Below are 13,211 nucleotides of genomic sequence, written 5' to 3'. Positions count from 1 at the left end.
TTCTTGGTAAAAACAGACTGCAGAGGTAGCCCTCGCCAACTTAAAAAGCAAGTATGAAAACGAGAAAGCTATGGTTACCGAGACCATGATGAAGCTGCGAAATGAGCTGAAGGCTTTGAAAGAAGATGCCGCTACCTTCTCTTCCCTGAGAGCGATGTTTGCCACAAGGTAAGGAGCATGTGAGCTCTGGAAAATGTTGTTCCTTCCTTGGGTGGGGGAAGAGCTGAACATCTGCCCACCTACTCATGCACAGAGGGCTGGAGGGGTGTCTTTTCCCAAGTTTTTACAGTGTTAGTGTGCAAAATGTTCTGACCAATGAGGAAAACATCAGGGATAGAGTATCTTGCTACAAAACAAGTTATGGAGGTATTTATTTAATTAAGGTGTGTGCTGGTTCTTGAAGCCATTAACTCTGGGAAGAAGTGACATCTAACAACGCAAAATCAGTGTTTATTATGCAATGAAGATGTGATTCTGCTTGATCTGTAATGAACCACAAAAGAGTAAAGGTGTTAGAAATATCTTACTATTTTTAGATTGTCCATCTTGCAGTTGGCATCTCTATCATTTCATTTACCCGTGTGAGCTGATTTGGGTTGCATTTATGTTTGAAACTTGCTTCTGCTTCCTATTTGTGCTTCGTGGTGTTACAGACAAAAACCACCCACCTATGTGTCACGTGCTGTCCAAGTGAGAAATGCTGTTGTGATCTGCATGTCGCTACTGCCGCCGGCATTGACTTCTTGAAGTCTGCGTGTTTATTTTGGGTAATGTTCAGGCAACGACTTCATGTTTCAAAATCCAGGTCTAGACCACAGCTAAGGAACATTCAGTTGGCTCCTGTGCAGATGATCCTGGAAAACAGGAAAATATTTAAAAGTTGTCAGTTGCAGCTCAGTGGGAGTCTCAGGGACAGCCCTGGCAACATTTGCTTGCAAATTCATGCGTTGCCTAAAGAAGATCGAGAAGAGAGACTGCACAGGATGCTGTTTAATGTAGCCTTGATGCGTGCTTTTCAGCTGACCCAGGGAGGTGGGAGAGTCTGTACGTGCTGTATGGTGCTTCGTTCTCTGGACACTTTAAAAAACAAAACAAAAACACCAAAGAACAAAACCCAAACAGCAACCAAAAGCAACACCAAAACCAGACAGAAAGCATTTTATTTCTGTCACTGCTGGAGGACTGTAGTGTGGAATCACAAAGGTGCTTATGAGGATTCCTCAGGCTCTTCTGTATGGTCTTTTGTGGGGATGGTTCTGCAGCAGCTCTCATTTCCTGAATAATTTTAGGCTTCCTGGTGATTCAGCCTGTCTCAGCAGTATCTGTGCATGTGGGTAAGCATGGAAAGGAGACATGGATCCCAAGGAATGCCAAGGGTTGAACTGTGGCAGATCATTATGCTGGAGAAAGGACTGCCCTGTACAGTCTGGATTTGTCCTCATTTCTCTTGTCTCCCTCCCTCCCTTTCCTGGAGTGTAACTGATATGTAGAAATTGCGATCCTTTTTGTTAGCTGTAGATCAACTTGAAGCTGAGAGGAAAAAAGCATTCTGTTAACTTTCAGTTGTTTTTCCTAGCTGCGGGTAGCTAGCTGGCTAAATTACACGTAACTGCAGCGTGTTTTCCCTCCACGTTGTTGTTCCTGCTTCAGCGTGGAAGTGTGAGGGTGGCTGCAAACTGATTGTCAGAGAGATGCCAGAGGGGTAACTCTCTATTCTGCCTTTCTCTGGTGTATTGCCTAGAATTTGGTCTTGTCCTTTTACCGGGAGGACAATAATGAGGATTCCTTGGCATTGCGAAGTAAAAGCGTTTCTGAAAGCAACAGATTTAAGAGCTCTGGGGGAAGCTGTGGGTGACTCGAGGCAGGAGCGAGCTCTCTGCAGGGACACGTGGCAGGCTCCCTGCCTAAACGCATAATTGTAATTTCTGAACTTACGCTTTACTTAGTAACTTAAGCAAAAAAAAAAATTTAAAATATCAGGGGCCAAGAGCAAAGAGGGACTTAAAAAGCTGGGGATGGAGTGAGCAATGACGTGGTCCCCTAAGCCTTCCGTCCTGTGAGCGCTTGCATTCCTGATGGTGCATGGCAGCTGGGCTTCGCATTTGGCATCTAGCCTAGGGGAACGGCAGTTGCATGGAGCACGAAGAATTGCTTCTTTCTCCCAGTGTGCCATGTTTCAGATGCCACAGTGGCTGCGAAGATCGATTACTGCAGGCAGGACACTGTCAGCCCTTCCCTGCCCCATGCCTGGTCAGAGGGGATTAGCGGCGTGGTGCTTGGCCGAGCGTATCCCTCTGCCAGCGACTGTTTCTTCTAAGTCTTCCTTTCGGGTAAGGTAGGTTTGGAAGGGACGTTCCTCAGTGCTTTGGTGAAGATAACCTCAAAAACTGTTTTGGAGTCTGATTTCCAGGTGTGTTTCAAATATCAGAAGTATGTAACAGCCCAGTTTGTCTTCGCAAAGGACCTGCTAATGGGACACCTCTTAATCTAGAGTAAGTGTTTCTTTTCTGCCCAAGAGGTTTGTATCAGCAGGGACTGAAAACAAGCGATGGGGCCTTTACCCCGCCATGTTTGTGCCGGTGTTGTGCTGGAGCGTGGGATGAAGCAGGCTGCCCTGCTGATACGTATTTTCCACAGGAAGATGCCTGTTTGGTAGGATGCGGGAGAGCGGTGACAATACATGAGAGTTGAAGGTTGAGCATGAATATAGTAACTGACCTAATTTCCTTTTTTAAAGTAGGTTAATCCCACTAATTTGACAATACTACCAGCTATTTTTAATAAGTAAGGAAAATACAGTACGACCTTAGCCTGGAGACAAAGGAACGCTTGCAAACAGAGATTAAGAGCTTCCAGCACTGGGGGACTGTGGCAGCGCTCAACACTGCGCCTAAAATTGAGCCGTTGTACAAAGGAATAAATCAAAGTGTGCATAATGTACTATAGACATACATGTAAGAGCAGTCCTGCTACAGTCCAGATTCTCTTAATGAACACACATATCCCTCTAGTATGTACAAACGGTCTGAAAGCACTGGAAGCAGATTAAAATCTGCCCTGTAGAGCTGAAAATGGAATTTATCAGCTTAATTAGACTGTAATGGGTATTTGTGTATCACCCTCACAATCAAACATTTTGGTGTTTCGTTAGTAAACTCTCTCCTCACCAGACAAAAAAAAAAAAAGATGCAATCACTTCTCCATTTAAAATCTGAAGAGAAACTGAGCATCTTTTTTTTTGTTTTACTTTTGTCAAGTAGATTTGCACTTGCTAACAGGCAGCTTGGGTGCTGGAAAATATAAAGGAAAAAAGGGCTGATGCTGATGCAGCAAGTGTTCATTAGGGTGCAAGGCTTCAGCTTTATTACAACATGTGAGGTGGTGCTTAGTTCTCTCTGTAGGTGCCAGCTGGCTTCTGTACTTTACCTGCTCTCTGGAAGAACTGTTTGACAGAACTATTTCCCAAAAGAATCTTTCTCAAAATTCATCTTATAAAATACCCTGCTGTCCTTACGGGCTTGAGCAAGTTATGAATGTGTTTACTTAGGAATTTAAAACAGAAGAGCTTGTATTCACATGATGAGATTGACCATTGTAAAGAAAGCAGTCCCTTTGACACATCTAACACGGAACTGCAGTAATCTCTGGGTGGGTATGGTCTGTATTTTAAATAATAAATCCTTGCAAATTGGCAAAAGGAAATAAGGCTTCGCACAAGCTACTCATGCGAATTTTTACCTTAGTATCAACTAATTTGTTTTCAAATAAATTTTTCAGTGGGAATTTCTAGAAGGCGGAATAAGTCTTCAAAATGCTGTGTTAGCGCTCTGAATTTGAACTGAGTTTTAACTGCATCTCCGTAACGGAAAAGTAGAAAGCGGACATATTTGCAGCTAACTCGTTTAACTCGGGTCTTTGCTGAAGTACATACGAATCAAGGGGCTGCTTTCAAAGTGTTTGAGTTTTTATTACAGAGTTTAATGTGACCAGTGCCCTATGGTAACAACACCAAGGGAAAAGCAGAGAGGGAGAGCAGGAGTGCCCAGACTGGTGGCAGATCCTGCTCGTGGCATTCGGGTCACTTGGAAGTGATGTCAAGGGAGCACAGGGCCAGGAGCTGCCGCTGTTTTTTCTTGTCAAAAATACTTGACCTCCAAAAATACTTCATGGTGGGCTTAAATTATGATTTATAGTGTTTTAACTCTCATTCAGTCGGTTAAGATTGATTATTTTTATATATGCAGAGCACTAGTAATCCCTACTTAAGTATGAAGAGAGGATGTTAGTAGCAAATTTGAGATAATTAATTCATCTTCCTCTGAAGTATTGTCAGAACAAAGACTGATTCCTTTCTTTGCTAGAAAAAGAGCTTCTCTCAAGTGCTTTGAGGGCGCTTGAAATGAGTATGTCCCGTTTCTCATGATTTGGTGTGGGAGTGAAGCACCGTTTCCTTGTCTTGTAGGTTGAGCTATATTTCTCGATTGCCTGTAAGCAATTTGTCTTTCAAACGTGTGAGCCACACTAGAGCTCAGGTTTATTAAAATTGGTTAGAGGAGGGGGAAAAAGTATGAAAACAGATGAGAAAAATTTGGCTTGGAATTTAAGCTTGAGTCTGGTTTAACTTTTCGGTAAGGAAGGAGGGAGTAAGAAGCCTGTTGGTTCTGTTAGTTATTGGGAGAACACCTCTGATTCTGTAGTTCCCAGAGTACACTGGGAAACAGCTTGTTGTGGCTTGGACAAGGAGGCAATTTAAACACAATTTTGCATTTTAAAAAGCAAAAATTATTTTGTTACGTTAGTCTTCTCCTTGAGTTTGATTTGCTAGAATTTATGTGAGCATCCTGGCAAAAATTAATTCTACTGTGTTCCGAGAATGGAGAAACTGTACACAGTGCAAGTACAATGTGGTGTTTCACATTTCTCTTCCCCGTGTTATTTTTCTGCTGGTTTTCCCTCTTTTGATGTAGCCTGCATGTTTCTTGTCTCTTTAACTTGCGTCTTAAGTACTACACGCACTCATGGGAGGACACCATGATTTCTTCTCTCTAGAAGTGCCTCCTGTGCGACAGGTTACAGCCAAACTCTTGCGGTGGATGGAGTAAATTAGGCTAAAACCAGCCAAGCTGGCTCCTCGCTGGCTTATTCACTCAAGGTCAGGCAACAAAACCGAACGATTATATTCAGTGTCCTGATAAACCCCAGTGGACTTAAACTGCCTCGGAGAAATGACTTAGGATTCATCTTCCCTTCTCTGATTAAAGACAAGGGTTTCTCAGCTTTGAGATTCATAGATTTTGTTTCTTTTCCAGAGCCTGCGTGCAAACGAGGGTGGTAAGAGAAGAGACGTTTCTCATCCCTCTAACATAAAGATAGAATAGTAATTCAGAAATCTAGCAGAAAGGTTTGAAAAGGAGGATAAATGTGCCTAGGTGTAATTACTGGCTCTCCCCATGTTCTGGTGTTTCACAAACGGTAAATAAAAGGAAAGACAAGTCAGCGCGGGGACAAGTGTCAAGTGTTAGAACACACTGGGAAGACTGACAGCGTGGAACAGAGACTAAAATTACAAGATAGCGCTCGTGATAAAGCAAGAAAGCCATGATTACATGTGCAAAACTAGCAGTTAGCTGTCGTTCATTAATGGAGAAAAGGTGTTTCAAATGAGTACATATGTCAGAATCCTACGCGGTCTGTCAGTTTTCCAAGCATCCAAAGCATTTGAGAAAATATTCTTGAGTTCATGGACACGAAAGCTCTGCAAAATGTAAAGCAGTTTGAATTCATGCAGAGAATTGTGCGGTCCTCCCAGGCCTGAGAATTATATATAGAGAGAGTTAGAGCGTCATCCTGCTGGACTGCACACAGCAGAAATACTCCACTTCTCTAAAAATATCAAGGCTCAGAGGAGCCAGACACAGAAAACGTGACTTTGAAAGTTTCCAGCATGGGATTCCCAGACAGGAGCAAGAGCATTTGCCTCCTATTCCTGGTGCTAGATCTAGAGGTGATGAATGACGTCTGAAGAGAAAAATGTCTGGGCCGCCAGCACCCACGTGAAAGCACGGAGACACCCGGGCAGGCCAAAGGCATCCAGCTCTTACACACGTGCTGCAAAAACCCGTGAGTGACCTCTTGCACGTAGTCACGTTTATAACACGTTTATGACTCTAGGCTCTGAGTGTGTGTGGCAATTAAAATATCTGCTAAAAGAAATGCCAGATACGTTGAGCCTCAGCCTTGGTGAATGTGCCGCTTGTGGATGGACTTGCTGCGTTTCATCGAGGAGGTTGCGCTCTTTTCCCGGGTGTTTTTCCAAGTGGCTGGGCCCACACCACTAATTCCTGCGTGCTGCGGGGCCTAACGTTAAGGGGAATAAAACACAGGAGGTGTTCTTGTGATGTACTAGGGATGCTGTAGAAATACTCAGAATAAGGCAGGTGCCAGCTCTTGTGAAGCCTTTTTGTTTTCAGTCAAAATGGAAAATGAGTCACTTGAGAATAGCTTTTATGGGAGACTACTGCAGCAGCCGTTACTTGCCTCTGGAGAGTTTTAGATAAAGTCTGGGTTTCATTTGGCAATTAATAGGAAGCATCAGTGCTTGTAGTCTGTGAAAAACAAAGCGTGTGCACAGCTTCCGTGGTGTAGGGTAGAGAGGGATGGAGAGGTTGGGGTTAGATCCTCCACCCCTTGCTACTCCTGTTGGTGAAGAACTGGGAAAAATGTCCTGCCCACGCAATAGCTTTAAGCTTGCTTCTCATCCCGTGGTGTAGGATTGTTGATTTCAATCTGTAAACATTAAAAAAAAAAAAAAAGGGAGTTTTATTTTGAATTCTAGGAGGAGGGGACGTGCCATGAAATTTTATGATCTCTCCTTGAGAGCTTTTCTTAGTGGAAATTTAGAAGAGCTGCACTTCCAGCAATATGGGGCTGATTGTTCCCTCTCAGTACAGGAGGTAATTCTTCCCATATGTTTCAAACCACAAGAGAGATTTGGGGTCCGTTTATTTTCTGTAATAGCTTTGACTAATGGACATTGATTACACATGGCTGATTTTGAACATTTTGGAAAACTATAGCTGGTTATAAACTATTCTCTGTTCTTCATGAAAATTACTGTGATTTACACAAATGAAGGCCACAGCAGTCATTCCTTTTGTATATACAGCTCGGATGAGTTTTCAGAGCAAGGTATTGAGGAAGTAATTACAAATTGGCAATTGGCTAAAGCTTCCACAGATGTTCCCGTTAACTTGCTTATCCGTAATTCTAAACTGCCTAGATCTGGGGTGCTGGTTCTTCTGCCTTCTTCAGGATTGGTGCTCTGTTTCGTTCTTTGGGGGTTCTTGAAGAACACGTCACTGGAGTTTGGATGTGTGTGGCTTACAATTGTGCAAACTGAGGCAAGAGACGGGCTTAGTATTCTCGCCACAGATGCCTCAAAGGTGCCGACCGAGCAGAGGGACGTGTCCTGCAGTCAGGTCTGTCTCAGTTCTGGGGCAGCCGCGCTCCGACTAGCGCACACGGGGCAAACTCGCCCACCTGGAGCGTGCGTATGTGGGGCCAAGCTTTTAATACTCCCTCTTCAACAGCTTTTTAAAGAAACAAATTGTATTTGGGTTTATAGATAGGCACAACTCTCTCCAGTGTGAGCTCCTGCAGAGGAGACCAGCTCAGGCTGACGTGATGGTTATCGTGGAGTTTTTGCAGGCGTGCCTCGGTTTTGGTGCTGCCAGTCCCTAGTTCTCAGCCTTCTGCCTTCTTCCACTCTTAAATCCGTGTATAGCCAGACTCTAAGCCTTGCCCTCGGTTCTTCCCTGTGTCCTCCTCTGGTTATACGAAAGTGTCGCTTTCTCTGCGCGTGAGCTGGTGTTCACCAGGGGGCAAAGTGTTGAAATCCAGTCTTTTAGCATTGGTTTCTAATCTACAGGTTTGGTTTGAAATTGCAGGTGGCCAATACCCCTTCCAGCCGAAGGCAGCCAGTGCTCATTGACCTGCCAGTTGAACTGCTGCCCTGATAACATGTCCCCCCCCTATACTTTTAATAAAGCCAAAAAAATTAACTTTAATCCTCCATGTTTTAATTTCTGACAATTTAATCTCGTGAGGTAGAAGCTGAAATAGTCAGTACTTCTCTCAAAAGGCCTCCTTCAGTTGCCTCTGTATTGCTTTCTGGGAAGGTGTCATCTGGTCAGATCGACTGCAGAAGAGCGAGGGAAATAGAACTACACCCAGATGCATTGGATTTTTTTTTTCCTCCAGAATAGATCTTGATTCAGTAGTGAATTTAGTTATAAATATTATTAAATATAGTACATACTAGAGCTTCAATAAAATATTTCAACAATTTGGCTTCAGATGGTGCTTTAGAGAATTTAGGTTTTTATTTCTCATCATTATAGTTAAGATTCAGGATATTTATTTCCTCTGCGTAGGTGTATTAGCTGGTGGTATTTTTAAAAAAACTTGTTGATGTTTCCTTAAGCTCCTTTTCTGTGTGTTATTGTTAATTAACAGTCATAAGAAAACAGGCAACATCAAAGCCTCCTGTTCACTATCCACTTAAAACCGTGAATGTGTAAATGTGCGACAGGCTTATGCTAATTTCATATTCTGCTTTAAAGCATGAAAGCTCAATTATTTTCTTTCAAAGGTATTTTTAAGACGTAGACATTTTCTGTTCTGATTTCCTAATGATTTTTTTGTATTGAATGTACAACTGGGAAGTAGCTCAGCATGTGGAAAAGGAAATTATAAAGAAGAAATGGGTTTCTTGAGAAAATTAAAAAGGGAGCTGGTGAACAGCAGGAAGGGTGTAAGTAGGGCAGATCCCAGCCCACCTGTGCACGCAGCCTCTGCATCCACTTCTGGGAAACTTTTCTCTTCAAGTGAGCAGTTGCTGTATTTCTCAGAGTGCAGCGTTCCTCTGCCCCGGCCAGCCGCGCTGCACCAGGAGAAGGTTTGGTTTTGAGGCTGTATAATTTAATTTGACATAAAGCTCAGGAAAACAGGTTCCAGATGCAGGCCTGTGTGTAGTCATAGTTGTCCTGCCTCTCCCCAGCCCCCTCCTATGTGTGAGAGAACAGTTATTGAGACAGTAGAGACTGCAGCTGGCAGATAACGCTTCCTTTTGGTTGGAAAGGAAGGAAAAACTCCTTGCGTAGAGGGTTTTTCTGGTAGGAGAAAAATAATTTCTGTATTTGAAGTAATGCCTTGTAATTTCTAAGGCCAGCCGTTTGATGTTTTAAACCTTTGTGCTAACAGAAAGCTTGAGGAGATAATGACTTGCTGCAGTAACCTTTCGGAGTCAAAATCTTGGCTGGAATTCTAGCTTGGCTCACGGCGAAGGACTCCGCTGCCTTCTAGACTCTGACAAGCGCTCGTGTTACCAGTCAGCTCCCAGGTTTGGCACAGCGGGCTGGGTTTGATCAAGAAGCATTTGAGTAACACCAGAAATGTTTAGAGAAGAGGATTAAGGGACATTAGCAAGACAGTGTGGGAAGTCCCTACTCTGCTGTGCTGCAATGGTTTTGTTTTCTTTTCATCATATTATCTTCTTCTTTTTTTTTTTTCCTTTCTTTTTCTTTCCTTTTTTTTCTAAATTGGGCTGGAGGTTGCTGAGAGGGATCTGCCGCTCTTGCCTGGGCTGGCTTTGATCAGCACCTCTCTGGTGGAAGTCCGGAGCAGACAGACTGCAGTGAGTGATTGTGCTTCACCGAGCTGAAAATTTGGGAGCTAAATTGACTCCCTGTTCTATAGAAGAAAAAAAAAAAAAGTGGGTGCATTTCAATTGACAAGAAAGGAACTAGAAAAGGGGGTAAAAGACTTCCTATAATTTCACCCTGCCCAAATCTCTTGGGAGGGCACTACTGAGAATGAAAGAAGGGTGATGGGGACCGGTCACTCCAGTTCTGAATCATATTTTGCTGAAGAAATCACAAGACATTCCTCAAAGACTTGGTGTAACGCTTTCTGGACATTCCTCAGGTTGGCAGTTAGTGGAGCTTTGAAGGAATGTGGCATGGGGAGAAGAGAAAGGTAACTTGGGACATCACCAGACATGTGCTTTTCACCTCAGATGTGTGTGTGAGAACTGGAAGGAAAGCCCGTAGCCCTCAGGCCTTGCTCCTGTCCCGAAGCGAGGCAAAGCCGTCTCTGACAAGCTGGAGCAAGAGGGCACAGGCTGAGCAGAGGTGCTGTGAGCTCTTTGTTCCTGCAGCCGTGCCCTCCTCTTGGAGCTGGTGCCACCTCCCCTAAGAGGGGAGGACTGCTATACCCGCAAGATTTCTTTTCGTCTTCCTCTCTAGTGTTAATGGTTAATCGGGTAAGACCTTCCCTTTGGTGTGTGTCCACTCACTGGGGTGTACGGATTCGGTGATCCCAGGGGTCTTTTCCAACCTGAATGATTCTGTGACTGTGATTGCTTTTGCCTTGTAAGGTCCATCTAGCTATGAAAGATTAAGCTAGCAAGATTAAGGTTCCTGGGTTTCTGTTTTCAAAAGAGAAACCCTCCTGGTTTTCCGCTGTGCTCCATAGTACGAGAGATGGTGCTGAGCTCAGGAGCAGGATGCACAGAGATTTGAGAGGGTCGAGTCCCTCAACTCAACACCTTCTGGCATGCTAAGCGAAGCTACTCTGCAGTTGTAGTTCACACAGGTTTTATATGAATATTTCTGGGTTGTTGTTTAATCTCCATATCTATTAGAAATAAAATTCTGTGGATTTCTTGCCCTTTTTCTCTTCCCAAGCAAATACAATTAGGAATATGAGCCTAATCCGGCTATTTAAAGTCAGGGAGAGCAGAAATCAGGACTTGGTGGCATAAGCACAGCTTATCTGCATGTGAAAGCAGTTTTGGTTTGTGGTGTGGCTTTTTCTCCTCAGTCTGCTTTGTATTACTTCGTGGTGATAAACATCCCTTAAAGTTGGGGACTTTGCCATCTTCATGTTAAAATAACTTTGCTGTTGATATTTTTGCTGTGTTTTACAGATGTAGCCACTGGAAATTCCAGCTGGTACCTATGAATTTTTCTACATATACACGTAACTGGTCTTCTATGTGCAGTAAATATGCATCTACATGTAAAGACACACTTTTGTTTTTTAATTGTTCATGATGCACTGCACAAGTCAAGTAGCTTCCAAGCTCAGTGAAAAAAACTGTCATGAAACAGCTTGCAGGCGTCTGTACAGCTTCCCCCCCAGGGTTCCAAGCGATGCTCAGTTCCTTTCTGAAATTGTTTTAAAGCTACTTTGGTGGGGAAAACAATTACATAAAGGCCATGTGCTGTGATGAAAACAATAATAAAACACTATAAATAAGAATTTTTACATCAGGAGTCAGGGTGGGATAAAGTCGAATAGTGCTTGTTTTTTAATAACGCTGTTCAGTCACCGCTGGAAATTGGTTGCTTGAATCCTCTGTGTAAAGTAACTATGAAGTTTGGGTGCTCATCCAGCGGTTTTAATAGTCATTGTACAGCGCTCCGGTTCCCCTCAGACTCCCTTTCCAGCCTGAAGCTCAGAACTTTCGTGCTCTCTGCGTAAGTAGAGACAACAGTAACGGGACTGCGTTGTGCCTGCTCACTATGGAACCACATCTTGCTCATCTTTAGACATTTATGCTTTACTTTGGGCCCCACACTTCCATTATCTAAGGATGCTGTTGATTATACTACACCTTGACAGGTGCGAACGTAAGCACCGAGTGTTGGATTGCAAGAACCCCCAGTGTAAAGGAATTGTGATTTTCTGCAGGTTTGGTTGAAGCTCCTGTTTACAAGTGTGCAAATGCACAAGCGAGCACAGAGCTGTCGCTCTGCTCCTACGGGCCAGGCGCGAGGGACTCGTGTTTGATGGATGGAAACGAGATTGCTAAAGATTGATGTATTTCATTGCAGATGTGACGAATATGTCACACAGCTGGACGAAATGCAGCGGCAGCTTGCGGCAGCCGAGGACGAGAAGAAGACCCTGAACTCCTTGCTCCGGATGGCCATCCAGCAGAAACTGGCACTGACCCAGCGCCTGGAACATTTGGAGCTAGACCACGAGCAGTCCAAAAGGGTGCGCACAAAATCCGCCTCCAAAGCTAAGAGCGGTAACCCTAGTGTAAGTCACATTCGGTCCTGCGGGGACAGGTCTGAGGGATCTGTCCTTAACAACCAGGTTTTTTGTAGCGAGAAGTATAAAATCTATTGTGACTAGGACAGGTGTTTAGGGAAACCGTATTATGCATCTTATTTTATGCTGTAACTGTCAGCGTAAATCCCCACTATCTAATGTTGCGGTGAGTTGACTTGTACTAGTATGTTGTTGAACCAGGTAATACAAATTGTATTATGGTGGTCTTAACTGTAACTAATTCGTAAGTGCGGGGATGCTATTAACGAGTTAATAGTGGAAAAGAATTAGCTTTTTCCACGATTAACGTGTATGGGGTTTGCTGTTTATGGTAAGTGTTAAAAAGAGTACACCTGATAGAGTATATCTGGTGCTACTAATCGTAGATTGTACAGCACAAACGGGATCCTTTCTCCAGGGTTGCAGCATACTTCAATAAATGCTTTCGCAGGCAGAAACACACAGAAAACCTTCCTCGTTATTGTGGCTTAAGAAGTGGTGAAAAGCAAATGTTAAAATTAGAGGTAGGTCTTGCAAATGCAGAGCATTTTGAAACTGGGACTTAATTTGCCTGTTGTGGCAGATGTTGAGAACTTGCTGTCCTATCTCCACTGGCCAAAGTCCTGAAGCTTTTCTAGGTTATAAAAAGCTAGAAAAAAATACTTGGTAGGGTACATTATTTACACTCTGCTTCCCTCTCTTCAGAGGGCTAACCAGAAGAAACTTGCACATTTCCATGAAAAATATGCAATATTTACCCCGTCTGATATAAAACCTAAAATTTTAAGAATTGGGATCCTACCTGGTAGGCAGTTCCACTTTAAGAAGTTATGCTGTGGAAAAGTGTCGTGTCCTGAAAGGGTCTTTGTGGTCTCATGTTGCTCGTTGCAAGCCTAACACTTTGGAAATAATCTGTTTTATATATTACTGTGGCCACACGACATGTATGTGTAGAATTAATGTGACTATGGTCTAGGATTGTCAGTCACGAAAGGGTTTTGCTCAGCTTTCAGTATTAATCTAAATAGGATAGTGTTTCGGAGCTCTGACTGTTGTTTTTTTAAACACGCAGAAGATATTGCATTCCTTGT

At 43.4% G+C, this 13,211-nt stretch overlaps 1 protein-coding gene across 1 annotated transcript in view; it reads left to right on the top strand.

The window, feature by feature from the left end:
- Positions 1-12,493, top strand: part of BICD2 (bicaudal D homolog 2 (Drosophila)) — a 38,062-nt gene extending 25,569 nt beyond the window's left edge. The window contains exons 5-6 of the mRNA XM_009878970.1: positions 17-168; positions 11,898-12,493. Coding sequence (XP_009877272.1) covers positions 17-168; positions 11,898-12,204 — 459 coding nt within the window. The 3' untranslated portion in view covers positions 12,205-12,493. The remainder of the gene's footprint in view (positions 1-16; positions 169-11,897) is intronic.
- The last annotated feature ends 718 nt before the right edge of the window (positions 12,494-13,211 follow it).

This window comes from Apaloderma vittatum, unplaced genomic scaffold (genome assembly GCF_000703405.1).
Source record: "Apaloderma vittatum isolate BGI_N311 unplaced genomic scaffold, ASM70340v1 scaffold15821, whole genome shotgun sequence".
NCBI classification, from domain to species: Eukaryota; Metazoa; Chordata; class Aves; order Trogoniformes; family Trogonidae; genus Apaloderma; species Apaloderma vittatum.
Note: the sequence above shows the minus strand (reverse complement) of the source record. Positions and strands in the feature narration are given on the sequence as shown.